The sequence below is a fragment of the Lethenteron reissneri genome, chromosome 33, assembly GCF_015708825.2.
Source record: "Lethenteron reissneri isolate LAM-NWPU_2019-01 chromosome 33, ASM1570882v1, whole genome shotgun sequence".
NCBI lineage: Eukaryota > Metazoa > Chordata > Hyperoartia > Petromyzontiformes > Petromyzontidae > Lethenteron > Lethenteron reissneri.
The window spans coordinates 14372578-14398325 of NC_083811.1; the positions used below are offsets into that span (position 1 = coordinate 14372578).

Below are 25748 nucleotides of genomic sequence, written 5' to 3' on the forward strand. Positions count from 1 at the left end.
GCCACTTGTTAAAGCCAGCTAGCCTATCCAAAACATTCTTCAGTACCCTATAGGTAACATTATCAAATGGGAACAGCATAAAAACGTGGGGTTAAAAAAAATAACATCATAATATAAAGAGTTAGCATTTTGGGGCGTGAGAATGTGTTCACTGAAATGTGTTCAATCTTTATATTTTTGGTCATGTCCCTCACAAAGCAGTGTACAGAACTATCTGCTTGGATAAAGAACTATCCATGGAAGCATATATCACAGAGCTACCACTGAGACCCCTTCAAGTGACCTCTGCTTTACACAGTATTTAATTCTCAGAGCTGGAATTCAGTCAAGTTAAGTGCATGACCAAATTGAATGTGAATAGTTTTTGAAATAGCAATTATAAAAAAAGTACCCCTCTCAGATGAGGATTTTCTGATTACATAATGAGCCACACTGCCCCACTCTTGTTTACCACATCACAATCTCCCCATCCCCAATCTCACACCCAACAGCCAACGATCCCCAATAGACCCTTGCAATAAGAGATTGGTGACTTGATGGTAGGTATGCGATGAATCACCACACGCGATTTTATGAAGTGTCATGATTCAGGGTTGCGATTCTGTTCATCAGTGTTCTTTTCCGTCTCATGTTTGTAGTCTCATTCGTATTCTCTCCCTGGTTTGTTCTCTCTCATGCTTACCACTTTATTATCTTTATTCGCCTACTACGTTTTTTATAAATATTTTAAGGAAATTGTTGCACACTCGAAATGAAGGACGTGGGCAGGTGCTCCATATCGACAGCAAACACATTTATTGTGTTCCTCAACCGAGTCGCCATTAACCACGTGACTGGTGTACAAGTCCGGTTAATCAATAACCCTTCCAGCCACCCACAGGCTCAACTCAGTTATCACACGCTGGTGTACACATGTATTGATGTACTGCACAGCACATAAGGACTTTCACAAAACCACACTTTACTCCCTTGCTTCACGGGGAAATAATTAAAAGAGTAGTCCATTCCTAATGTGCTACAAAACTAAGACAATGAACACCTTCACAACCCTTGTATTTAAGAACAACGGGGTCACTGCAGGTTACCGAAGTCACATCCGACCATATTTGTCTTTTACATTGCATAGCAAGAATGCTTAATGCAGCATCAGCCAAACCAAAGGAATTTACCAAAACCCCTAAGAGTGGCAGGAGAGTCATCGCAAGCCATCCTGTATGGCTCCCCTGTTCCTTCTGCATGTGAAATGTAGACCCACCTAAAATAATAAACTGGTTTGAAATAGTCTGGCTTGCCTTTGCTCCATTGTAGATTTATCAACATTGGATTGTGACAAGAAGTAGTGTACTCCGTAAAGTGGGTGAAGATTCTGGTGATCTTGTCACATTCCCTGGCCCTCCACAAAACATGTCGTAGAACCTGCCCTATTCCTTTCCTGGGCCTCCCCTGTGTCAGTTCAACTATGTATAAGTAGCTACAGCTGTAGTGTGAAGATCAACAGTGGACAGGCAAAGTTGGTGAGGCATGATGTTTGTCACAACCATTGTAGCCTTGCTGGTTCATTTAGTGGATTATTATTGAGAGTATTCTCAAAGAGGACTAGCTCTGTCCATCTGTCCATGGTAAACAGAGAGGCATTAGTTAGTCTTTGTTTTTGTTGTATTATAAACTGTATGCTCATTGTTGTATTATAAACTGTATGCTCATTATTAATAGATTATATAAGTTTCCTTTTCTTGGAATGTTACATGAACCAGTGTGTAAACGTGATTTACAGATCGCATTATGCTCTAAAATCGAAATTATAATCCATGATGGCTGATAATTGTAATATGTGTATTTGTGAATTTTATGTATGTTCAGTGAATGATATCCAAAATGTTTTTTTAAAGCAGTGGTTCTTAACCTGGGGTGCACGCACCCCCTGAGGGCATCTCGTATGCCCTGGGGGTGCGAGACATGGTCAGATTTTTTTAGAAGGTAAGTCATCTAAACAAATTAAGCAGTGGCACGGAAGTACAAATACTTTGTGTCATCAAACCTATATTATTTATTAACGTATTTTTTAAAGATTGAGAACCAAAGGCGTGCAAGGCTGCAGTAAAGCTTAAGAACCACTGGTCTAACACAACATCAAATGGCAGTAGAATAGTTCATTCCTTCCGGTGTGTGAGTAATGATACATGGATGTGGTGTAAGTGTCAACAGTTTTGACAGTGGTAGGACCAATAATCCATTTGGCTGAATTAGCAATCATTTAATATTCCCGCTAATGACGCACTTAAAAATATATATAATTTGAGTTACATTGGGGTCATCGTCTATTTTCCCAAGTCTCTTGCAAACTTGCTCAAGTAAAAGAAGTGCACAACTCTTGTCTATTACAGCATCAATAATAGCGCTGCTTGTTGCCGATCGCTTGGGACTCTGTCCCTTTGGACTTAAGGTAGCCCAGCAACTGTGCGCTTTTCAAACGACGCTTGCTGCGAGTAAGCGGGACTTGTGACGGTCGGTGCGATTTGCAGTGGTCGGAGTGAGCAAGCTGTCGGCCGCGGACGTGGCGGGAGACGTTGTGTTCCCGGTGAAGGGCCGGCGCGGCATGCCGGACTGGGTGCGAGCCTCAAACGACCGCGTGCTCATCTCGCGCAGCTCGTTCGCTCGCGCGTCTGCCGGTAAGTTTCACGAACGCCGCGCCACACTCGCATGCCGGGGCAGTGGCGTGAAGTTGTCTTCCGGCGATTCCCCACACTCACAGCTCCCAGGTGCAGTTCCCACCGGCTCTTATGCCTCGCCAAATCCGGCCACGCCCCTATTCACGAATTTTCCTCACCGCACCTGGCTCGGTCAATCTCCGCCCTTATTACATTTTCCCACCAATGGATCCCGTGCTGCCCCTCACGTGACCTTGTCTATGCTTGTCCCATCAATTATTATTAGCACGTCCATTAGTAACATGTTCCTGGGGAACCATACTGTCCCTCTATCGCTCCATACTGTCTTTACATAAGTACCAAATGTCAGCTCTCTACCTTGTCAGTAAGTACCCTAGAGGTTTTTGAGACATACAGGTTAAGGTGTTTATTTAAATAGTTTGGATTCTTCCAGTATAAATACATATTCTGATTAAAATACGCAGTACGCATATGTTTTTGTTTTCTAACCCATCATTTTAAAAGCATCGTTAAACAACTCGCAATGATGTGCCAAACCAATTGTCTAAAATCAACATTTTATAATAAAAGACGGGTGACTTGAAATAGCTGCTAATCTGACCAGGAGGCCCAGTGAATGACGTTCGGGTCTCAGAAGTGGAGGCGTTAGTTGGCACAATTTCAAGAGTGTTGCCCGATGAATGACATTCAAGTCTTAGAGATGGTGGCGTTAGTTGACACAATTTCAAGAGTGTTGCCCGATGAATGACATTCAAGTCTTAGAGATGGTGGCGTTAGTTGGCACAATTTCAAGAGTGTTGCCCGATGAATGACATTCAAGTCTTAGAGATGGTGGCGTTAGTTGACACAATTTCAAGAGTGTTGCCCGATGAATGACATTCAAGTCTTAGAGATGGTGGCGTTAGTTGACACAATTTCAAGAGTGTTGCCCGATGAATGACATTCAAGTCTAAGAGATGGTGGCGTTAGTTGACACAATTTCAAGAGTGTTGCCCGATGAATGACATTCAAGTCTTAGAGATGGTGGCGTTAGTTGACACAATTTCAAGAGTGTTGCCCGATGAATGACATTCAAGTCTTAGAGATGGTGGCGTTAGTTGACACAATTTCAAGAGTGTTGCCCGATGAATGACATTCAAGTCTTAGAGATGGTGGCGTTAGTTGACACAATTTCAAGAGTGTTGCCCGATGAATGACATTCAAGTCTTAGAGATGGTGGCGTTAGTTGACACAATTTCAAGAGTGTTGCCCGATGAATGACATTCAAGTCTTAGAGATGGTGGCGTTAGTTGGCACAATTTCAAGAGTGTTGCCCGATGAATGACATTCAAGTCTTAGAGATGGTGGCGTTAGTTGGCACAATTTCAAGAGTGTTGCCCGATGAATAACATTCAAGTCTTAGAGATGGTGGCGTTAGTTGACACAATTTCAAGAGTGTTGCCCGATGAATGACATTCAAGTCTTAGAGATGGTGGCGTTAGTTGGCACAATTACAAGAGCGTTGCCGGATGAATGACGTTCAGGTCTCAGAAGTCGTGGCGTTAGTTGGCACAATTACAAGAGCGTTGCCCGATGAATGACATTCAAGTCTCAGAAGTGGTGGCGTTAGTTGGCACAATTACAAGAGCGTTGCCCGATGAATGACATTCAAGTCTTAGAGATGGTGGCGTTAGTTGGTACAATTACAAGAGCGTTGGCAGATGAATGGCAGTTTAAATCTCAGAAGTGGTGGTGAGAGTTGACACAATTACAAGAGCAATTTGTGATGGTGGAGGACCACGTGGATGTTTGCTGCCAGCTGTCCCCGATGTTGGAATGTTAGATGTTTGCGATTCCTCCTGTGACATCAACAGACAACTTATCAGGCGCCTCAGGAAATGGTCACTTTTTAGAGCGTCGGAGAGAGGCGACAAACTTGTGGGTCGTGAACAATGTGGTGACTCAACACAAACATTGTCAATTTACACCAAGGCTGTGTATAACTGGTCCTCGACGATTCGTTCATCGCGGTCAAAATCTTATATCACACTTTTACGTTGCCACGCGTTGATAGTGGCTGTGAAAACTGTAATTTTTCACGGTAAAATATGGGCGGACCGTGGACTTTGTTGTAATTCGTTTCCCCCTTATCTTGCACAAGGATGTTTCGGTCATGCTATTGCCGCCACAATGAGACTGAGAACTTTGGCGGTGAGCAAGTGGAGTGAGCAGAACAGGTCGAATTAAATCACACAGCTGCTGCTGCTTCTTAACTTCTCTTCAATAAGCCCGTTATTCACACCTTTTTATAGGCTGTGGGAATAGTGCTCGTTGCATAAAAAATTATTTTCTTTTTGACCCTTAGAGCTGAGATTTGCCCAATGAAAGCAACAAAAGCTAAATAAATGTAATGGAACGCGTTCCAGTGTCAAACCCAAACTGCTTATTTCAACGTTCCTCATGATTCTCCAGTATTTCCGAGATAGAGGACTGTGTAGTATAAAATGTCATCTCTAGTTGATTTAAGTCTTTTTGCCTTATTTCTGCTCTGAAGGTTTGTGTATGAATATTTTGCTGCTATATACATTTTTTTATCTTTTAAGATAATGTAACACCAATAATTAATTCGTTCATACCACTATTAATGCACTCCCATCACTAAAAAACATATATAAGTACATTTATTTTTTATTAAATCAAGGAATAATATACACATTACCGGTACTGGTGTGAATGAACAGAATGGCATCTCATTGTCTTACATTTTAATATGATGAGCTCGCTTTGTGTATTTTCACTGGTAATCAGGCTGTCAAGTCTGTGTCCTTGAGAAGACTGCGTAATCATGCATAATGTACTGGCCCAGATTTGAATCCAAGATGTTCGTGGTGCCAGCTCAGTGCTCTAACATAATAGTACTCGCCTATAGCCCGTCCAAGGACGGGTGTATTACAGTTAATCTGAAATATTCAATAGAAAATAATGACTCGCTCATTATTTGAGTTACGTCATCGGCTCATGATTATTGATGAGGGGGTGGGGCTCCATGTGGAATGACGTCATCCACTAATGATTATTAATGAGGGGGGTGGTTGGCCCATGTGGAGTGACATCACGCGTGCGACACGCACATTCTTTTTCGGCTCGTTATATTAGTTGCGGCGTTGATATCTTTATTAGCTTTACTTTCCATAAAGAAAGGTCAAAATGAAAGCTAATTTGCGTGAACAATTTTTCGTTTCCGCTCCACCTTCATGCGGAGTGACGTCACCTGTTCATGATTATTAATAACGGGGGGGTCCATGTGGAGGACCCCACCTGTTCATGATTATTAATGAGGGCGGCTGGTCGACACACAGACATTCATGGCTCATTATATTAGTGATTAGCCCACTCGGCCACCTCTCATTTTTCGGTTGGTAATCAAGGGCAAATTGCGTGATGTAGAAGCCGCAATACTTGTCATCCGAATCACTAAGGGAGGCCGCGGAGAAGGGACAAGGCATTGCTCGTGAACCTGCGCGCTGGAAACACGCGCCACACATTGTTCTGCAGCTGTGCAACTCGGCATTGGCGCTTTTTTTTGGTACAGTTTAAAGAATGTAGCTCGTATGAATTCCCCAAAAACAGAAGTAAAATTTTGTTCGCCACGAACGGTGCTACTGGAAGAGGGGGTGGAATTAAAAAAAATCGCCGAGTACACGAGGGTGCAGGAGAAAGTGTGCCTGTGGATATGAGCCAGCCGCACACCAATTCGCGCAGAACCTAACAGACGAATTGTATCACGAGGGTGTGCACGTACCCCCTTCACTCATCCTGATGGTGAATTATTTTTTTAAATAGATAAATGCCACAGCTACGTGTACTTTGATGGTTATTGTTAGTAACACAACGCAAAGAATAGTGTACTGGGGAGATTACTTCAGTCAGTGATTTGTATACTGGCAGGGTACGAAGCCAATGCACGAAGCCAATGAATGTTAATGCCATATGCAGCTGCCCAATAATGAATCAAAGGTCATAAAATGATAAGAAATGCATCTCTCTTTTTAAAAATCTGTTTACTTGGACACGAACATTAACCACTGCTGTAAATCGTCCCGAAGCTGGAATATTTCGTTGGGCGGGGGGGCTTTTCTGATTATGGGAGATTCCCAGCATATTGCAATTAGACTCATTAGTAATGGTTAAATTCCAGACTTAAATTACGCAATCAAATGTTTTTTTCCCCGTGACACACCAGGGGAAGGGGAGTGGAGGTGCGGATGTAATGAATGGAAACGGAACAGAAAAGGGGGGGAAGGCATGGTCGGGGGCTGGAAGTCACCCAAGATAGATAAGGAGGGCACGACTCAAATATGAGCAGCAACAAGAGAGAAGGATCAGTGGTGCAGGAAGGGGAGAAGGAGGACGAGCAGTAGAAGGCATGCCTGAGCCAAGATGCCGGGGATGAGAGGAGATGAGACTGAGGGAGAGAGAGAAGGAGGGAGCAAGCAGCAAGAATTCTAGATTTGAAGCTTTCGTGACTGCAAGGATTCATATTCTTAGGTTTTTTCGGTAAAGTCACGTAGGTAAAACATCAAAATTAATAAAAATAAAATAAAGATCCTAAACGTCGTGATCTTTATTTTATTTTTATTAATTTTGATGTTTTACCTACGTGAATTTAACGAAAAAACCTATGAAAGCAGCAAGACGTCAGCTGGACGGAGCAGCGCGTGTTTTCACAGTGCGCGGGCAGAGGGAGGGGGGTTCAGGGTTGGGGTGGCCACGCAGACGTCACGTGATTTAGCGGGAGGCTTGCGTTGATTTTACTGCGTAGTGACCGACTTCCGCGACACGTCGTGTAGCGCAGCGGTCGGGAACCTATGGCTCGCGAGCCATATATGGCTCTTCCAGTGACGGCATATGGCTCCCAGACAATTTTTGAGTTGAAAAAAAAAATCAGTTTGGAACTGATTTTAAAATACTTGTGATATTTGCTTAATAATACCGTGTCATTTTAAAGTAAACAGAAATTAATTTTGAAGATAAATTGCACGGGTCACGCCTGCATGAAGCTCAACCAGACTACAAGGCCATCAGCAAAACCATGTAGCACCAGACGTCGCATTAAAAGCAAGACATATTTAATTTATTATACGTTAAAAATACTATATGGCTCTCAATGAAATATATTTAGAAATATTTGGCTTTTATGGCTCTCCCAGTCAAAAAGGTTCCCGACCCCTGATGTAGAGGGTACTCTCTTCTTTATTCACATTCGGGCACACCACAGGCCAGCCTTATCCTCTTCTGACTTTCGTGAATGCAGGAATTCATATTCTATGGTTCTTTCGGTAAAGTGACGTAGATATAAAAAATAAAATCACAATAAAATAGTAAAAATGAAGTGAATACAAATGTATTTTAAAAAATATCACGACAGCTTGCCCTCAGAGGCTAGCCTCCCTGTTCCTGATGACCACCGCTTGTGCTGCGATCGAAACGTCGTGATATTTTTATATTTTTTATATTCACTTTATGTTTATTATTTTATTGTTATTATTTTTTCTAGCTACGTAACTTTACCGAAATAACCATAGAATAGCTTTCCTCTTCTTTCTCCGAGTACACACGTAGATATTAGCATCCCCACAGGCTACACGTGGTTAGGCTCTGCCTCCGGCCACCCTCTCGTGGAACCTTCATGCCGGTTTCCGGAGTATCTCGGCCAGCCTCACCCTTTACATTTGGCCCAGATACCTCTCCCTTTGGGATTGGATGATGTTTATAGTGGTGGCTGTACCCGTGCTTTCCTTGTCCAACCAGTAGATGTCACTATGTCATTACATCTATATCGAGATTTACACGGAATTCACACCTAAGACTTTTCATCTTCTTCTTTAGTGCTGCCTAATGGCGTGTGCGACTTCACGATGATATTGGTCCCGGTCTAGCACGGCGTGTAGAGTTTGTGCTGTTGTTAATTGTAGCCATGTTTTGATGTTACTGAGCCATGTCGTTTTTGGCCGTCCTGGTCGTTTTTTCCCTTCGATTTTTCCTTCCAGGATTTGCTTTAATAGCTGGTATTTGTGGTCGTTTCGGGCATAATAAAGAAAAAAAACGTAATAACTGGAAAAAATAAGATCTAAATATTTATTGACTAAGTAAAATATTTGCAATCGTGTAAAAGTTACTGCTGTACCATTTAATCTGGGTCACTTGGCATCGCCTGACAGCAGAGGTGGAAAGCGGAGGCCCACTGGATGTGAAAATATAAGAGGCGTCCCCAGTTAACTGAATTCCATATAGCATAAATATATAGATATGTAGCTTCAGAATTCGCCTTGCATAAACACACACGGCTCATTGTATTTAGAACAATGTCTGTGGATCACATCTTACATTGCCTTACGTTGAAAAGCACATCTTGAATTTTCGACACGTGATTAGCCTTGAACTGTCATACCTTGCACAGCTTAATTAGCGCACTGTGTTCTGGTTGGAGTGCTCTTTGTTTTATTTTAATTTTAATATTTAATGATTTCTGGTAGTCTTTCTGGCTTACCCTAAATTCCAGCTTACGTAAGTCCGACTTCGAGAGGTAGCAAATGTACGTTCACATTTTCAGTGCTGCAAATCATCTTTATAATGGTTTTCATTAACGTTTACAATGAAAGACGACATCAAGTGCTGTTATTTCAGAGGTCGGAAACTTTAAAGATTGGAACGACTCTGTGAAGGTGCCTGTTATTTTGAACTCCCGTGGTTTTGCAAATAAGTTAGGTAATGGATCAAATGAGTTTAAAATTAAACTTCTGTTCAGCTGCGATATGGTGGTCATGGTGATATTTATATACTTGGGTGGCAGGTTGGCAGCACGGTGGCAACACTCGTGCCTCGCAGCAAGGTGAAGTCTGGGTTCTATTCCTGACTCGGGTGTTTTTTTGTGTGGCGTTTTTTATGTTTTCCCACTGTTCTGCATGAGTTTTCCGCATCTTCTCCAGTTTCCTCCCATAGCTAAAAACGCACACACACACACAATGTGAGCAGGACCCTCCTGCAAAAGAGTATTCAGCCTCGGTGTGGCTTTCCCGAGTAAGTGAATATAAATGCAAGCGTCGTGGCACGTCGTCAGCGCTGTTGCCGGTGACGTCGGCGCAATGAACGTGGCACGACACGCCGAGCGTACGTGTGGTACATTTCCATTCAATAAAATATATACTGGTGGGATGAGATGTAGCCTTTGGCATTGGGATAGGTGACCTTTCCGTGTGTGTGTCGCCAGAAACATCGAGCGTACATATTTCATCCTCGCATTAAGACCGAAGATCGCCCTAGAGATTACCGGTGCGACGTGTGCTGCTCGCGCGTGCCGTGCAACAAAAGGCGGTGCGGGAGGCGAGGGGCACGTGTTTATTGTGGGTGCCGTCTACGATAACGATTTTATCCATAACATAGGTTAGGGTTAGATCGTGTTAATATAAGTGCGTCGTTAAACCCGCCACCACCCGACACAGACAGTTGTAAGGTTTGTCACGTAAAACAAAACGTGCCAATTAGTTGCAAGTTCAGCGCACACCAGTGTGTTGGAGAGTAAACACACAAAATCTGCAATTCAAGTACGCCATTTCGCAGGTCATTGCAACCAGCCTCATCAGGCGGCAGCCAGAATTGGCTGTGTCAGGTGGTGGCGGGTTTAACGACACATTTATATGCACGCGATTTAACCAAACAAAACATCTATTATGGATAATATTGGTCGCGAAATCCTACGTGTTAAACTGATAACAATTTTACTTGGGTACTGTATATCCCTCTCCTAATTGCTCTGTAACAGAGATGAACTGGACACTAAAACTCCTTTTCTGTCATAAAGTAGACCGGTGGGTGGTTGTTGGTAGGTCACACTCCACATTGCATATGATACTGAAGGGAAATCACTTCATGACCACCGATGTCAAAAACACAATTGAATTGTCATCCGTGGAAAGATAAGGTAAATAGGGTCTGAGGATGTTACAGTACACTGCACCACAGTGGGGCTAAGAGGTTATTGACCTCTGGATGCCACTCAAACGTTTGTCTTGGTAAAAGTTATTCTCCTGCATTCTGCATGTGTGCTCTAACCATCCCAACCACCTGGATCCAATTATATCTACAAAGGTTTCCTGTCACATTCTATTCCAAGCGTCCAACTTTCTGGCCACATTTATTCCGCTCAAAACTACAGACTCGAAGGCACAAGTAGCATTGGTAAAAGGCCTGCACTCTGACCCATACAGCAAAACAGACATTACCCCTGCCTCAAAACCGGTCTGTTAAAACTAAAGATACATTTTTTATGCAGTCCATTAAAATCCTCTCCTGTTATTGCAATGTCTCTTTCCCTCCGTCTCATAACCCTTCGTGCATCATAAACTGTACGTTCCTCATTCCCTTGGTAGGGGCTAATTCATTAAGTGGCTGACGATTGTCGACTTATCTTGAAGTGGTACTCATTTAATTGACCCCAGAGGGAATGATGGGCCGAGTGGACCTCCAACTGGGATTTCAATTAGCAATGTTCTGACTGTGAGTCATGTGCCCGAGACGTAGCCACCACCCTGCTGGGTTATGCAATGTGTTACCCTCGGACTTGCAATGTTCCCGACCGCCTCGACATTCCTAGTCCCCGCTGACACCGGCGATAATAATGCCGGAGCGCATTGCCTGACCGCCGGCGGGTGGAAAAGTCTCCCCAATCTCTCTGGGGATGCGATTTCGCAACTTGGATGTATTTGCATTTTCAGGAATCTGCACGAACAGGAGGCAGCATTATTTCATTTGTTTCGGATCGGGTTTTCGGTGACTGAGTGTTATTTTACCTGGAGTCGTGATAAGTGAAAGTGAACTCGGTCATATCCCCCCCCCCCCCCCCCCCCGTGTGTTTTATATTTCCAAGTATCAGTCCCAGAATCGTCATAGTCTTGCCTGCACTCAAATATTTATTTTTCCTTTGAGGCTATGGATTGTAATCCTGCTTCGCACAAACCCCTGAAAGTTCACGGTTAGGTTCAATGACACGAAACTACATTTCACGACCACCGTGATATTGATCGTGAGATGAAGTTAACATCTAGTTTTAAGGTCGCAAAATGCTCGTCTTGTTACGTTCACACGGAAGCACACATCAAACGTATAGGGGGACAATTTAAAATCACAAAAAGTGGTGACATTTCCGTGGGATTATGGACTCTTACCTCAAATATCATGGTGTAACTATGCGGGAGAGATAAGGTGAACTTTTAAAACTCTGTTAGGCAACATCGCATGCAAGAGGAAGTCTAAAATATTCAAGTTGAGTGCCACCCCTTGTCGTACAACAACACATCAGAAGCGACATGGTGATTTCCAAAAAGGAAACAAACTCAGTGCTGCATTGACTGTCTCGAGCCCTCGATGCTCAACAGCACCACAACAGGCCACGTCACGTGTGACGCATCGTGTGTGCCACGTGCCAGAGGGTGGCAACTCCCTTGAAGTCTGTGACAGATACACGGGCAAAGATAAGGTGAGCAAGTACCCATGCCTGTCATCCACAGATCAGGAGACATTGCCCCAATGTGGCACTATGCCGACGTCACGACAGGAGGCACAGGTTTCTACGCTTAAACGAATACGTGGCCTTCAGATCCTTGCAGAATAACTCAGGGGAACAAACACAAACTAAACTTGTCCATGAGTTTTCTTCTCGACGGCCCTCTCTACAAACATTGTGAATTGTATCATTTTTACGTCTTGATGTGTCAAACTGCTCATTTTAACATTACACATTTTGTTAATTCCTCAAATGCAGTAATTTTGTATTAAAAAAATTGACTTACATGCTTCCAATCATGCCTGCTTTCGCTTTTCATTCTGTCCAATTGTTTGGTGGAATGATGGCCTTGTCAGTGGACACTGTAACTCATCCCGCATATAGTCACCCAACCAGACCATCTCCTCGAATGGGGGAGGGGACATTTTGCCAAACCTCAGCCCGCACGGTGGAAGGGACATTTCTTCGCCTGAGGACGGCTGCTTGCGTTGTGGCCGAAACGTCGTGAGAATTGTTTTATTATGTTTTATTTTTATTATTTTATTACTTCCCTTCTACGTGACTTTACCGAAAGAACCAAGAAGAAGGTGGAAGGGACAGTTATGTATGTATGTTGGGCTTGTTTTGAATCATATGTAGCATTTATGCCGCAACAAAAACATTCCAGAAAAAAATTTCAGCTGCTCGATCCACTTGGCATGGAACATTTCTTCAGGCCCTGTTAGAAGCATTATTTACTGCATAGTGCTGTTACGCACAACAACACGTAAAAGCCACACACGCAAAGATAAAGGCCCCCCATCTAGCTAAAAGAGGCTGTTGTGGAATTTGCTGTTAGCACCTATGAAGGCTGGCATGGTGGACAAGGACGTGGTGTGGCTCACATCCATACCCGGCTGCCTTTGTTTTCCCAGTGCCGAATGGCTGATTACCTATATTTGTGACGCGGTCATAGTGCGGACACTTGACTCCCGCGGAGATCGCGGGAGTCAAGGTGTCCTCGTGTCGGCTGTGCAAGATCTTCCAGCATTTGCAGCAACCAAGCGCAACTCTTCAGAGATAGTCTGGCATAGGGGTGGACGAGATGGCGAGGTGTGGGTGTCGTCAATAATAGTGGCCAGGATGGACTCTCGACCTCATGGTGCTTACCATACGCGGACAAACAGTAGCGGCCAGTGGGGAAATATATTGGGGGGGGGGGGGGGGCACAAGCCCGGGTGGTGGTGGGGAGGAGAGTGGGGGGGAAGGGTGGGGGCTATGGGAGGGTGTGTGTCCCGTATGGCTGCAGGGTTTTGGTAGTACATGTTGTTTATGCCATTTGTTATGAAAATTCCGTCACAGTTCCTATGATCACTGTTTCATTGCTTTCATGTCTTTATTTTGGTGATTTCGAAAAGTTTATTGGTTTAGCCATGTTTGTTTGTTGTAGTACAGAGTTAGACTGATGGCCTTAATCTAAGTTGTCTTGTGGTTGTTGTTGTTGGTTGTTTGACTTGCATCCCACTGGGATTTTTGCACACAGCGTTGGTGTACGGTGTTTTTTTTTCTGCAATATTTTGCTGTCTTTTCTTGGATTTATGTTTGCACTCAGTCACATATTCACTTTAAGATGTTTTTTGTTCATGTTTTTGTTTGTTGCGGTTGCACCCGATTCAAGAGCCGAATGGCTCACATGGCTATACCAAATAAATGAACTTGAACTTGTATTTAACAGTAGAAACTGGCGAGCGCATGCAGCAGCAAGGGGCCGAATACTCGTGGGCCCTTTCATGGCCCAGAGCAGCGTTCTTCACGAACTTTCAGAGTGTGAGGGCCACCACACATTTGAAACCATTGGGATTTGATAGCAGCACGACGATGATGATGGGTGGGTGTTTTCACATCTGTGTATTGTCGGGGGGCCGCAGGTCAGGGGTCGCGCTGCTAAGCCACCAGGGGCCGCCAGTGGCCCGCGGGGCCTTGCAATGAAGAACGCTGGCCCAGCGGCAATCCAACTGCGAGCGCGTGCGTGACCCCACGGGCTGCGGTCTCGAGTTCATAAACCTCTGGCTCTCAGCAGATGGTCGGGGGGCCCAGTCCCATTGCTGCGGAACAACAATCACGGGCGCGCCCTTAACCAAGAGGCTTGTGAGGTCACAAACTGCGAGCAGTTTAAAAACGTAAAAATGTGCAGTTCAGTTTTTTTTCGTCTTTTCCTCCAGCTGAATTTGTTTTTCTCCGCGGGGTGGGTGGGCACGAGACCCTGACGACCAGCTGTCGATGCGAACAGAGTTTAGTCGTTGAGGATTCAACTCCCGGCAATACCAAGCATTTAACGTGATTTGGGATCATGGTTTTATATATTTGTTTACTCTCTCATTTGTGCTGTATCTCACAGCCTCATTTGTAGTCCCCCGTTTGCTTCAGCAGCATAAATGTATAATTTACATGTACGGGAATTTGCATAAATTGTAAGTAATCGAGTCTCATGGATGGAATGTAATTGTCATATACCGAGTATATTTACACGTGAACGTCTGTGTATAATGGCAGGAGCACAGCTGTGCAATGTTTAACGGACTTGTTACGTAGAAGCGCATCTATTGTTTTAATGAAATGTGCATAAATAATAAAAAGAAAATTCCTTGAAACATTTCGATAGGGTTGATTTACAAGACCGATGGAACACTTTGCATTTTAATAGTTTTTCTTCATTGTTTGACAATCTGATGCATTTGTCCATAAACTATGAATGGGTTTAATAACAAACTGCGCCCTGTTTTTTTATTGCTAAATGCTCGGATGTTATCTCTTTTGCAGCAGAATCGCCGGTGTTTGTCGTGGGAATTGTGATCTACAAACATCTGGAAACCTTCCTACCCAAACCAAGGTAAACGCACGCAATACCATAATTTCTGCATTCACAATGATACATTTACTCCATAAACTTACGCCATTGCGTCGTGCACACTGCATAATAACATCGGCCCTTTGTCAATCTCTGGGCCGGATGAAGGCTCCCCACGCCTCATTGGTAATGATGGTGTGTTTGACTTTCCTTCACCACGCCAGTTCATGAGGATTGATGAAGGGATTGGGGGGGGACACACGCTCAGAACCACCTAAGTTGTCACTCACCACGAGTGTGAGCCATGGCGAGGAATTAAACTTAAGTCGCTGTGTTGATAGCGCAGTGCGCTAACCACGGTGCCACTGCTCCCCCATTTGGTTAGAGTATCACACTCTACAAGCACATGATACTCATACTCTTTAGTTTTTTCGGTAAAGTCACGTAGGTGAAAACAAAATAAAAATGAAAACAACTAAATTAAATCACGACGTTTCGGAAACAACACAAGCCTCCGTTATCAGTTGTGACTGCTCCAGCAAAATTACTGTAGCGTATAAAGCGAACTATTTAGAGACACGTTGTTAGCTTACTTTATACTGCTGGAGCAGTCGCACCTGATGACGGAGGCTTGTATTGCTTGTTTTCATTTTTATTTTGTTTTCACCTATGTGACTTTACCGAAAAAAACATAGAGTATGGATCCTTGCAGTCACGAAAAGTTCAAATCTTGAAGCACGTGATATATTGAGCTTTCACATTGACTGTGGAGTGTCTAGAGTTGTTAGTGGCTCAGGGCCGTCAACAGAGGTGAGCGCCACCACGTACATGCTTCTCGGTCCGCTCAGCCCTAAATGGGTGCCTGGTGCTCTAATGATTCCCCCTGCACCTCCGATTAGCACGGTTGGCTGTGAACGGTGTGAAAGAAGTTCACACAGGAGTGGTGGTGAATCCTGTAGAAATTTATGAAACTCCAAAACCTGCTGAGCTGTGAGATGGTCAGGAGGTGTATTGTTGAATCTATCCAGGTACACGTTTCAGTTGTATGCCTTATAAGCACTGGTATCCTCCTGACCATGGATAACTTGAATTGCAACTCTTACTCAATAGCATCAAGTATTACTAGGTCGACCCAGCCTTAAATGTGTACCTCATAGGATATATATAAGCATCAGAAACTGGAGGAGCAAAAGATGACCTGGCACAGTAGGTGCTACACCACCTCCTCATGATGTGTTCAATAGCGGCACCTGTGCCCCCAGCTGAATGGGGACGTAAAAACGAGTGTCGTTCATATATGGACAAGTACATTGTATTACAGGCATAGTATTCCTGCCGTATTGCACAGGGTAGAGCCTCTGAGATGTAGTGATTTGGGTAGCATTGTTCCCCTTATGGCTATTCACGCGAATTGCTTTTGTTCCAGAGACTCGATAGAATTCGTTGTTTGTCACATGCCTTTGAAACGTTTTTTTGTATTCTCAACAACCAAGTGGCTGTCATCATTGCTCTGCCGAGCTGTGTTGACCATCTTCAATTCTGGCATCGAACTTTCTAGTCAGTTTGTGTAGGCCAGATTTTTTGTTTTCTTCTCTAAAACCTTTACCACTTCGTCAGTTGTTACCGTTTGCTATGATTTCCGGGGAGAGCTTCATCACGAGCCCAGTATTGTCGATGCCGCGTCACGGACCACAGTTTTAAACCTTATTTATTATTGCCGCACGTCATTGAGAGAAGGGAGGAGGGGCTGCTGTTAACCTCTGTTGGAGATGATGATGATGAACTTCACATCTGAATGAATGTTTATGGTCCCAATTCAATTCAACGTCACGCTGATTGGATTTACTGAACCAGCCTCAAATGGACGCTGCTTTGAGTTTCCATACCATTAATTCAAGGCAGTGAGCCGTGCTTTGCATTCACGACATACGTTCCCGCTCACTGATTGGATTATTTAAATGTACAGCGCTGGATCCACCTACCCCCCAGGAAATGTTACCAGACAGCAAGTGAGCTTGCCAAATGAATTACGATTGATTATGCCATTCGGTGGCTGCACCAACCAGTGTGAGGACACGGAAAGAGACCCGGTTTATGGCAGCAAAACAAATAAAAATTGAGTCCAGCACAAACCAAATGAATTAAAATTGATGACGCGGCAAATTTGTAACGGCCACTCGAGAAAAGAAAGAATGCTATCATCTAAAGTGTTCCCCATCTGTTCGCTAACTTCCTTGCGAGGCTCACCGTACTTTGAGAAACTTTCCATCCTTTGTATCCGTGACAACTGGTGTGGTGGAAGATGTTTTTATTTCTTTCAGATCATAATTTGAATTGAAACGGCTTGACCTGCCCCCGTTATGCAAACGCAAGAATGGATTTATGCAAATCGCACCAAGCGATGGGTGACTCGCAGCGAACTCTTCCAATTGTTTCCAATCTCCATGCCATAATTGCTTAATTATATAACTCGAGATTCACAGTGCCACTCAATATCACGACAAAGAAAGTGGGGAATGCTATTATTTAATTTACTCAAAACCACTGACATCTAGAGCCCTAACTGGTGGCTTTAATAGTGAGTGGAGCCTATATCACACGATGCAATTCCGGAGCAGAAGAGTTTGGTGATGAAAATTGCTGCGAAATACATGGAACCCTTGTCCTATGGAGATCACAAAAAATAATTTTAAAAAATTGGGGGCAATTTAAGAAAATTTTGCATAAACAGTTGGAATTACAGTAATGAGTTGATCAAATCAGGACATTTATTTGTATCAATATGGATGCAATTTATCATGGAAATGGAATTTATATACCTGCAAGGTGCATAACCTCGGATACGATTCAGGCGCTTAATCCGATGTGATGCACCGCAATTTGGATGGAGGGACCACAGTGGTGGATTAACCTTTCTAAAAAATATATGGAAAAGTCTTACGAAATCCGAAAGTTAGGCAGACAGCTATAATTGTCACGTTTCATGGTCGATATTACATCATTTCTTCATTCCAGTTAACCACTGTGCAACACTCACATGTTTGGATTGGGCCTGACCCCTCGCTTTGGGCACCATTAATGTGTGATGTGAACATTTCCTCTTTCAGGAACAACACGATAGTGCAGTCTCGGATCATTTCGGTGAGCATGAACCCCGCTCCGGACGTTGTCAGGCTCGAACTGGACTTCAGCCATACGGCTAACGTGAGCAACCGATGCACGCCGCTGCCACTCTGTCGTTCCTCGATTATTTATTTCCTTGAAAATGAAACAAAAACCACGCGCACACTTCCATGACACGTTTCCGGGCTGTGCTTCACATCGTCCGGCATTTCCGCTCCACGTGCCGGGACCTTCTTCAGGAACTTCCGTTAATAGGGCATTCACATTCAGTTAGCAATTGACGTTCGAAGTGGACTGCGACCTTCAAAAGGAAAGTTGGCACAACCATGGTCTCCCCCCGTGATCCGTGGTTCAAACAAATTACTCGAGACACCGGTGTATTGCAGCAAGAGCGGTTTATGCGAATGCTGTCGTAAGAGGTCACACGTTTTGCGCAGCGCTCCTTCACGTGGTGAACGATTGCTCCCACTGCGGGCAGCGAAACGACGTAGAACGTCACCCACTGCGGGCAGCGAAACGACGTAGAACGTCACAACAAACAATGCTTGGCGCAGCCCGGACGGCTTTACCGTGCGACTGCGCAAACCGATGCAGCAGTATCTCTACGCTTTACACAACCAGAGCGGCGTCAGATTATTCTAAAGGAGTGTGTTGTTTTTTGTTGCACGACTTCACAGATGAGGCGTCCGATTGCTTTGTTTTATTACTATTATGCGTGTGCCATCTCACTCGATATTAAGTGTTTAGTCTTGCAGGACAGCTCATTCACGAATGGGAGAGTCAAACCGTTAAGTTAGTGAGCATGACGGAGCAGGCTCCCAGAATTTAAAACAATGGATTCATTTGCAAATTACACATGCACATATTACATTTGAGCCCAGTTTCGGTCACATCGCACACAACTCTTTTTGGAAGAGTTTGCTAATTTTGTTTTTAAAAAATACAGCGCACATGCGTATGCCATTTAAACGTATTATTTGATTAGGTACACTTAACCATGGAAGTATGAAGAAATGTCAGTTGAACACGTAGGCTTTCACGACAGATATTATTCATTATAAAGGTTTGTGGGTTAGATTGCGTAAGTGTAAATGTGTCGTAACCCTCCACCACCTGACACACCCAGTAAGGTTTGTCACGTAAACAATGCCCCAATTAGTTACTACTTCAGCCCACCGGTGTGTTGGAGAGTAAATCAACAAAATGTACAATTTGAGTACGACGTTTCGCTCGTAATTACATCCAGCATCATTGGGCGATTTTGGCCGAATAGTGGGTTCACAGTGATGACGTCTTCTTGCTCTTTTTAAGACGGGAATCAGGTGAATTGCTTCACTATTCTGGTAATCACCCGATGATGCTGGACGTAATTACCAGCAAAACGTCGTAATTCAATTTGTATATTTTGTGAATTTACTCTCCAACACACCGGTGGGCTGAAGTAGTAACGAATTGGCGCGTTGTTTACGTGACAAACCTTACTGGCTGTGTCGGGTGGTGGAGGGTTGCGACACATTTATACTTAAGCGCTCTAACCCACAAACCGTTATTATGAATAAAGAAACGTCTCAACAATGCCTGTCCAATACCTCTACAAACCTCAAATAACAGTGGAATACCCACAATGCACACAATATTTTTATTTAACTCAAATGGATTATTTACACTGCAGTTATTATTTCATAACTATGTCAAAATCATATCAATGTATTAATGATGTGAGTGTTGCCCTTCCCCCAAACTACCAACGTCAGCGGTGCCTCCATAAAATCAAAGAATCCCCAAAATGTTACACTAATGTTGTGAATCACAGCAGAATGACTACCATTTAACGGTTCATTCACATTGGCATGGATACAGGCATTGGAGCACATCGTGACTGTAAGTGATGAAAGCTTAACGCTCGCAGTGTGTGTAATGTGTTTTACAATACATTACATTACTTAATTTGCAAATGCCCAGAGACACAACATTTTCATATATATTTACACAAACGACAGGTAACTCATTGGTGAACAACATCGCAAGTAGATTTGTGAATAGCTGATGGGTGAATAGATCAGGTTGGTCTATACATTTTTACTATTTTTAAAGCATAGTACTTGCAAGGTTTAGTGAATATTTAAGTTCTTTTTAATTTGCAAGGATACAATTTTAGTTGGAATGCCTAATGTTTAAGAAGCGGATATTACAAATGTAATCAATATTAAAATTGACCACAAGTGAATAATAAATGATGCAAAATCTATGGCTTAGTGTTAAATGAATTGTGCCCTGTGCCCTGAATTATTAATTGTGGGAGTATCTTTACAATTTGTTCAAACAGCAATGGCACGATCATGACATTTTTCCAATTTTGTTAGATTAATATTAGTTCATGCCTCGAAGAAAATAACCATTTTTATGTGAATTAAACTGCGTGAACATTTTTGTTGCAGGGTACAAACTCATACTGTGCTTTCTGGGACCCGGTAAACATGTACGTATCCACATCGTTCACATAATTTCACATGTTAAGTCGGTGCCGTCTTGGTCAGAGGAGAAATAGGGTAGCATTCATCTCCGCCTCAAGGCTCTGAGAGCGGTGGAATTTTAATGCCCATGGTGGCAGCCGCTCTCGATAAAATGACCACTGTTGACTTCCAAAAAAGTAGTACTCGGTTTTATCAACCCCAGAATAATAGGCAGAGTTGGCCTCCTACTGCTGGTTTGAATTCACAACTTTCCAATTGTACTCACAGCGCCACCTCACCGGATATTGTTTATTTTACATTATGTACATTTAAATCATTATTATTATTAAAGTGGGAAGTGAAAATATTGAAGATCAATGTTTTTTTATGGCTATATCGATTCAGCAATGGTTAGCAGGCTGGAGTGTGGACGCGAGCTGACGTAACTCCATCAGCCGCAGCTGCTGCTGCTCGTACAAATTGTGATGAAGGTGATAGGCAGTGACCATTGATTCATGTTCTTAACGTTATCACGCAAAATTTGATAGTGAATAAGTCCCTAACTTTATGAAACTAGACCTTACGCATAATTGAGCATTGCTGTTCCTATATCCTTCACCTCCTGTTTCATCCATTTAATTCGACCAGATCCTTCATCTCACAGAACTCACACAGGGCAGGAAATATATTTGAGGAACTACATTCTACTCAAGCATATGCAGATTGGTGTTGCATCAAGTACTATGTTAACAATCAAGGTAACAAAGATAAATTCGCTATGTTCCTGGATATTTGGAAATAAAATAAACTATTTTTTTTATCTTAGCAGATAAAGGCCCACTGAGCTATATAGATTTTTTTCAGAAGCGACCTGGCCACAAATGATAGCTCAGCGATGTAAATTATCACGTGGAAATGTATATCAACCAATTACTGTAAACGCGTGATGTTGATTCTAAATGTGGAGGGAAAAACTGGAGGGCCCAGAGAAACATCCACACGACAATGGGCAGAACATGCCAACTCTAAATATACAAGCGTCAAGGCTGGAATCGAACCCAAGACCTCCTGATATAAACATCTAACCATTTTAATTATTCGATATATCTATTTGTTCTATGCAACTTGTGTTGCTGACTTTGATGAGGTCATTCCATGCATCCTCGGCTATACGAAGGCCTTGAATAACCAGTGCTGGTGTGCTTCATCATTTGGACGAATATACTCGGGTGTGCAGGTTCAGAGTGCTGTGCGCCGCTCACCATTGTGTAACTTGACTTGGGGGGAAATTTGTGAATCGTTCCAGTCATCATTTAGTATCCGGGCATTTACACTTACATGCTATGGCCTACCGCTGTGAATACCGGCCTACCGCTGTGTGAATAGCGGTGCTGCATCACTTGATGCTAAAGGGATGCAGCAGATCCGGTGCGGCATTAATGTGCACTGGGTAAGTCCTTTGCTCGGAGAGCGGCCGGTGCTCGGGGTTGCTGCCGTGCACAGCGCGGTGCGAGCGGACAACAGTGGCGCACAAAGAGCAACAAATCACGAGTGACGCACCTGCGTCCTGCGTGTCGGAGTGAGCTACCCCTCCCCCCCCCCATTCGTCTCCAGGCTCTCTTGGCAGCTGTCAGCTATTCGTTCGCCTTGCGCGGTGCAGCCAGGTGTAGTGCCGATGATAACGGGCATCATGACCGTGTGGTGAAGGTTGATATTTGTGGTCGACGGGTGCCGTAGCAAGCGGAAGGAAGGACCAAGCAATGCACGAGTCTGACATTCGCTCGCCTATATTCAAATACGTCAGTGTGTAGTGCAAGACATTCCAATAGGAATCTGCCACCGTGTGCTCTGTGGGGGGCACCGCTAGCCTGGACGCTGTCATAGGAGGGCAAGGGGGGGGTACTGCTCATCCGCTTGGCAGACTGTGGGGAGGGGGGGATAGCAAAACACTCGGCTGTCCCAGCAAAAATCCTTCTAGACATCAGGGTAGGTCATTTCGTGAATGAAAACAGTCAAATAGAGTTCTTGCGTAGACAGATGCTGGAGCAGTAGACGCTGGTAGAGTTCGGCACAGCATTCGCAGTATTGCCTCAGCAGCGGTCTCCAACTTCCAAAGCCCCATCCCTCTCATGCCCCTCTCATGATCCCCCTCTCTCAATTGCCAGTCCTGCAACGTGCAAGATGGTGGACGCTGCCGACAGCCGCTGGCGGCTGCGGTAAAGCGTGGCGGTGATCGCCAGCAATCCTGGCAATGGCGCGTTTGTTTTTTTAAATTTCCCCTAACCACACGCAAGCATTATTTGCTTGCCAAGAATCCCGTAAACTACACGAAATTTACATGAGTTCCCGCATTTAGTCAACGTATACTAGGCAGTGGAGGGATCTCGTGTCGCCCTCCCCAAAGCGCATCATCGCTTTTGTCTCCACAACGGCAAGCGCCGTGCGGTTTTTAGCCTCCGCTGCTGAGCGCTGACCTCATTGCCATGGAGGGAGGTGTGAAACTGCACACCAAATACCGTGCACGGTTTGTTACTGACAAACGCTTTTTTTTTATTTGGAGAAAACTATTGAAAGTGATTACAAGCACGGATGCAGTCAAGTCTCACGGCGCAAGCATGCTTGGCGGACAAATATTGCGCTTTAAATCTTGAGTCATCGGCGAACTCATCCTCCTTGTGGATGGAGATTTTGAAATCAGTCCCACTCGAGTCAGTGGTGGTGTCCAGACTCATGAACTGGCCTCTGCCATCAGAATGTAGAGTTTCCACCTCTGGCCAAGGGGCCACCAATGGAGATGGGCAGTGCCGTAGGGGGTGGCTTGGCAGCCGAAGTGGGGTGCCACCATGTTGAGATGTGAACTACCTCGCCTGGTATACAGGAGGTCGTGGGTTCGATCCCGACCCTGATGCCTGCTGTATATTTGAAATTTGCGTGTCTGTCTCCCTTTGGTCGCATGGATTTTTCTCTGAGTCCTGCGGTTTTTCTCTCCACATTTATAAACATGCGTTGAGAGTATTTGGCTGCTATAAATTTCCACATGATAAGCCACTTCCTTGAGCTATCATTTGTGGCCAGGTCACTTCTGAAAAAAGCAGCTACATAGCTCAGTGGGCCTTACCTGGTAAAATAAACATAGTTTAATAGTTTTATTTAGTCTCGTCACTTTTACGTCATCTAACGTTCGGTAGCTGTCACTCTAACTTACACGCAGTGATATAATTGCCATGTAATGTGAGTTTGTGAGGTTTTTTTTTTACGCTTGGTTCTACACTCTGACACACATGACAGATATTGTGTTTGTCTTTGTTTTCCTGTCCCTGTTGCTCTCAAGTGGATGGAGTGGTGCTGGGTGTAAGACCATGTTCAGCGATGCTTTCAGAACCAAGTGCCGTTGCGAGCATTTCTCAAGCTTCACTATTTTGGCGCAGCCTGGCTTTAAAACGGTAAGCTCACCGTTGCATCGTATTCTCGCTTTAACGTTACTGGGTAAAGATTTGCACGGAGTTTTTTTCAGCATGATGAGGCATTGCAGCGGTTTGATGTTGCTTTATTGATCAAATCAACATAACGTTTGTGACTTTTTGTATTGATAAAATATGTTAAACAATTATTATTTTGCCACGTAAGGCCCATTGAGCTATATAGCTCTTTTTCAGAAGCGACCTCACCACAAATGATAGCTCAACGAAGTGGCTTATCATATAGAAATTTATAGCAGCCAAATACTCTAAACGATTATTCTAAATGGAGAGGGAAAAACCAGAGGACCCGGAGAAAACTCCACGCGACCACGAGGAAAACATTATAACTTCAAATATACAGGCGTCAGGATCAGGATCGAACCCACGACCTCCTGTTCACCGGGCACGGTAGTTAACATCTCCTAGCCACCCTGGTTATAAAGATATGGCAAGTTAGCGCAGTGGTGAGGGCCAAGTATTGATTTCCAATTCCGGCATCTGTCTGCGTGGAGTTTGTATGTTCTCCCCCTGTCCTGCAATGGGTTTACTCTGGGTTGTCTGTTTTGCTGCCGTAGCTACAACAAATATATATCATATAAGTAGTATTGGCAAAACATCTCAATGCTGAAAATATCCTGCAAATTACTCAATTGGAATTACAGCAGCGACATCGCACCTTACTGGGAAAACTTGGCGGGAACCTAAAGCACATGGGACTTTAGAATCAGAATCTCTAGCAGAATCTGTATTTAAATCCAGAGGTGAATGGTATCGTCTCCTAGCACGGCAGTGGAGACATCTCTGCACATTTCTGAAATCCCTCCTCTGTATACACAACAGTGTAATTGGGTGCTCCACAGTTGGACAATTGTCAGGTCATATACGGTGGGGTAAAGCGTGAGTACTTCCACTAGTGGAGGCACTTCCTTCAGCAGTGTCATGAACAAGCAGTTACAGAGCTGCGCCTTTCCCACCCTGTTTACGAGGTCAATCGTTATTGCACCAGCTCTGCCTCTTCCTCCCATATTCCCAACAAAGTCACATCACGATTTCACGCATTTGTAGAGGAGTATTTTGAGTAACCGTGAGGGGGCGAACAGAAGGAGGTGCGAAGCGGGTTGCCAGTCAAAGATGACGTCATGTCACGGGTGGTGTAAGCGGTACCTTTGGGAACAAAGGCGGGTCCGAGCTCGGGGGAGGAGCCGCCGAAGGGGTACTTAAGGGGGACCCCGTTACGAAGGCGGCGTCGTTGTGGGGAGTCAGGGCAAGGATTGGCTGCAAGGTGTCTTTCCCTCCTCGTTGCCGGGCGGTGTTGGCTGAACCCCCGTCCGGGCAGACGAGTGGGAGAGCCAAGAGGATAGCCGAGAGTCGGGTTCCGAGTATTCGGTAAGGATCAGCTGAGAGAGGGTTTCTCTCTCCTCGTTGAGCCTAGAGTGTTGAGTGGAACAGTGTTTAACGGAAACAGCCCTTATATAGTATTTCTCGTCTCCGCGTGGTTCTAATGCACAACACATTTATGGCACCGTTAAAATGTCAGTTAATAATAATTAACATTTGTCAGGCGGATTTCATCCGTGGATCCCAATGCGCCGGTTGGCACCAGTGTTACTGTGATAATTTACATAACAAAGTCCCAGTAAAAACATGCACAAATGAAACATGTTCATTCAATGC

General features: G+C 44.1%; 1 protein-coding gene across 6 annotated transcripts in view; it reads left to right on the plus strand.

Annotated features, from left to right (window-relative positions):
* LOC133350367 (adhesion G protein-coupled receptor B1-like) overlaps positions 1-25748 on the plus strand; it is a 196710-nt gene that overhangs the window by 121458 nt on the left and 49504 nt on the right. For 5 of the 6 annotated variants that reach the window (XM_061564674.1, XM_061564679.1, XM_061564677.1 and 2 more), the window contains exons 14-18: positions 2523-2669; positions 15010-15079; positions 18145-18241; positions 20599-20639; positions 23945-24056. In XM_061564674.1, the coding sequence (XP_061420658.1) occupies positions 2523-2669; positions 15010-15079; positions 18145-18241; positions 20599-20639; positions 23945-24056 (467 nt within the window). The remainder of the gene's footprint in view (positions 1-2522; positions 2670-15009; positions 15080-18144; positions 18242-20598; positions 20640-23944; positions 24057-25748) is intronic. The other variant, XM_061564675.1, reaches the window with a different exon arrangement.